Source organism: Mastomys coucha, unplaced genomic scaffold, assembly GCF_008632895.1.
Source record: "Mastomys coucha isolate ucsf_1 unplaced genomic scaffold, UCSF_Mcou_1 pScaffold5, whole genome shotgun sequence".
In the NCBI taxonomy this organism is placed as follows: Eukaryota; Metazoa; Chordata; class Mammalia; order Rodentia; family Muridae; genus Mastomys; species Mastomys coucha.
In genome coordinates this window covers 20,297,812-20,301,416 of record NW_022196911.1, presented here as the reverse complement: position 1 = coordinate 20,301,416, position 3,605 = coordinate 20,297,812, and the positions used below count along the sequence as shown (strand labels likewise).

General features: G+C 34.3%; 1 protein-coding gene across 1 annotated transcript in view; it reads right to left on the bottom strand.

Annotated features, from left to right (window-relative positions):
- LOC116077374 (vomeronasal type-2 receptor 116-like) overlaps window positions 1-3,605 on the bottom strand; it is a 17,471-nt gene that overhangs the window by 11,158 nt on the left and 2,708 nt on the right. Inside the window, 2 exon segments of the mRNA XM_031351874.1 lie at window positions 1,994-2,209; window positions 2,772-3,563. Coding sequence (XP_031207734.1) covers window positions 1,994-2,209; window positions 2,772-3,500 — 945 coding nt within the window. The 5' untranslated portion in view covers window positions 3,501-3,563.

Sequence of the window (3,605 nt, the reverse complement as noted above, 5' to 3'; positions counted from 1 at the left end):
AAATTTGCATATAAATAAAGAAAATATCTAAAATAAAAAAAAAAGAATTGATCTTATCTAAAGAAAATACAGGGACAAAGAGAGGAGCAGAGGCTGAAGGAAAGATCATCCAGAGACTGCTCCACCTGGAGATCCATCACACATACAGTCACCAAAGGCAGACACTATTGCTTATGCCAAGAAGTACTTGCTGAAAGGAGCCAGATATAGCTCTCTCCTGAGAGGCTGTGCCAGTCCTTTACCAGTATATATGAAGATGCTTGCAGCCAAACATCTGACTGAGAACAGGAATGCCAATGGAGGAGTTAAGGACTGAAGGAGCTGAAGGAATTTGCAACTCCATAGAAAGAACAACAATATCAATAAACTAGAAGCCCTAGATCTCCGAAAGACTAAACCACAAACCAAGGAATATGCATGGAGGGATCCATGGCTCCAGTAGCATGTGCAGCAGTGGATGGCCATATATAGAATCAATGGGAGGGAGGCCCTTGTTTTTCTGAATGCTTGATGCCCAGCATAGGGAAATGCTAGCTAGGGTGAGGAGGCAGGATTGTGGGGTGGTGGGAGGAATATCCCCATAGAAGCCAGTGGTTGGGGATGGGATAGAGGGTTTGCATAGGAGAAACCAGGAAGGGGGATCACATTTGAAATGTAAATACATATTAAAATCAATAAAAATTTAAAAAAATAACTTAAAAAATAAATAGAAGATTATGAACTTGAGAAGATAAATTGTTTAAAATTTGGTCTGAGAATAATTATAGTATTAAAAAATTTGGAATATTAGTTAGTTAAGGACAAGTTTGTAAAGTATTAGTGATTAGGAATGTGATATAGGAGTCCGTGGGGTCCATCTAGTCTAACAGTAACTTTTTACTTTCTGACACCTTTGTTGAGCATCTCAACTTCCACCACTATTGCTAATCTTTGATTATCAATTTGAGAGGATATATAATTATCATGGAAGCAAATAAATACACATTCATAGTTAGAAATGTATAGATAAATTTAGCTAAGGTGAAAAGGTTCAGTAAATTTAAAATGTCAGTATTTATTGTACAAATGTCATAATTGCAGAGAAGATAGAAGACAGCTGCAGTATCATTGTTTCCTCCATTCAGAGTATATTATAACATCAGCACCCTCTTATATTTGAAAGTCATGCATTTTCAAATACAATGCCCTACACCCTCAAATTTTCTGTAAGTTCTTTCAAGTTGTTATTAAACATTGAATGTGATAGGATATATTGAGATTCAAAGGACAATTAAAGGATGCTAATGGATTATTATATGTTTTTGTAAGAAAAATATGTCATATAGGCTAATCCATTCTAATGCTTATTTCCTTTTCAATGACGTTGTATGAGAAGTTAATGAAATTGTAGGGGATTCAGACTGGTTGATGAAATTATGACACAGTTCTTGGGAATTGAAACAATATATTTCCTCAATTTGAGGTTTCTAATTATATTCACTGTTAATATGTGTGGATAGAAACATTTTCTTTCTGTATCCTATGCCTGTTTGCAGTTTGAGCACTTGTTTTCATGCTCCTTTCTCAGTATATTCTGATATTTCTAGAACCATAAAACAAAATATAGTTTTTCTTATAAAAATCATTTTTGGTCATGGTTTTTGAACATATAATAAAAAACAAATTAGTATTGTTTCATGATATTAATCCCAAATGAGAGATTCTTCTCCAGTACATTAACCCACAAGTCATTTGGAGATGGAAATTTCATCTTACCACATGCTCCATCCCTAGTTTATGACAAATGGAGGAAACTTAATCCTCATTTGAGTTAGCAATGGGGGACTTATTGAACACTGTATACTTCCCTTGATCTGAATCAAGGACAATCAAAAGACTGTATCCTAGAATTACTTTATGGTATTTTATACTGATACTGAAAGTGTAATTGAACTTGAGTACATAATTGTGTTAGTAATATAAGCACAAAACATTTAGGTAATACCTAACTCACCTCTGAAAATATTTCTGGCCATTGTATCATCTGTTCAGATAAAGACAACTGTTGACCCTGGGGAGCATTTGCAGAAAAGGATCCTATTTTCACTTTTAATCCAAGACCTTTTGGTAAGTTCCAAAGGTTAAGAATGTCATATTCTGCATCTCTTGTCTGTCTCCAATCTAAACTCCTTTTGTCTCTCACTTCAATCTCCTTCAGGAAAGTGTTAAGCTGAAAGAGAAACATAATTTTATATTACATTGTGCCCAAGGGGCAGGATAAAACTTTGGTTTTGGAATGCATATTATTGTTCTTAATTTCTGATGTGAACATCAACACTAATGAAAATTCCATTAATGATGACTAAGTGAAAACTTGCGTGTTCAGAATAACATTCTACTTCTTAATTATTGTTGATCTTCAAGTGAAAACTTAGAACCAAGCTCAACTAAGCAATCAATGAAAAGTTCAACTTATTTGAGACCTACAAAACTTTTAAAATATATTCAGAGCTCCATTGTATAAAATGAGGTTGCTGATGTTTACAAATTAGTTAAAAAGTATTGTTTCTATATAAACCAACCATCATTGTTTCACATAAATGTCCTAGTATCTTGCATACCATTTCACAACATAATATAGTTGAAACTATTTTGCCTTCTACGTAAGATAAGAAACAGAAAATTCTGCGATTGAGGACAAGATAAACTGAATTTTCACAATACCTGAGTTAGGTTGCTGCAAATCTCATATGTCAGAGTGCTGACAATAAAATACAGTTGAAATTTATTACCTGCCATGGAAAGAACACCATCTCCTCTTCATTTTCATCTTGTTGCATTTGTAGTTGTTGAAATCTCATCTCATGGAGGCTGTGAGCTACAGCATAGACACCATTGTAAATATTTGTGCTCTCTTCACTCATGGCCACATCAAATATGTGATGAGGTAATACATCCAAAGAAGCATTGGATTGACAGTTGTCCAAAACATGACAATAACTGTCAGCAAAGGGGCATTTGAAAAAGTAATACCACAACTTAGGAAGATAAATGTCTTCTGGGTATTTATCAGGGGTAACTGTTTGAATAAATTTGGTAAACTCAAAATTTTCTCTGTAATTGTGCTTAAAAATTAGGCTCCCGTGGAATGAGTCTAACATGAAATAATCAGCTCTGTCAGTAAGATGATTTTCAATGTTCATTACCCAGACATTCCATGTCAATAATCTTTGTGCAATATTTCTCATTAGACCTTCTAGAGAATCAATGTCACCATAAATAACTATTACATTTGTCTTGTCCATATTTTCCCAGAAATTGGGAAAATATGAAATCCATGTGGATGGGATCATTTTTACAAAAGCTATGCAGATCCCTTTTTTCTCCATCTCCCCCCTAAAATCTGATAGAATTTTATTGCCTTTGTGGTCATCTGGGAGGATGAGACCAACCCATGACCACCTAAAATGAACCATTAAAGAAACAATGGCAAGTGAAAGAGAGATGTCCTTTGGCGCCATTTGATAGAGAGAAGAATACTGACCACAGTCACTCAAAAGAGGATCATAAGGTCCAAAAGTGATCTGAAGCAAATTGGAAAGAAGAGGAAGAATATTAACATCAAA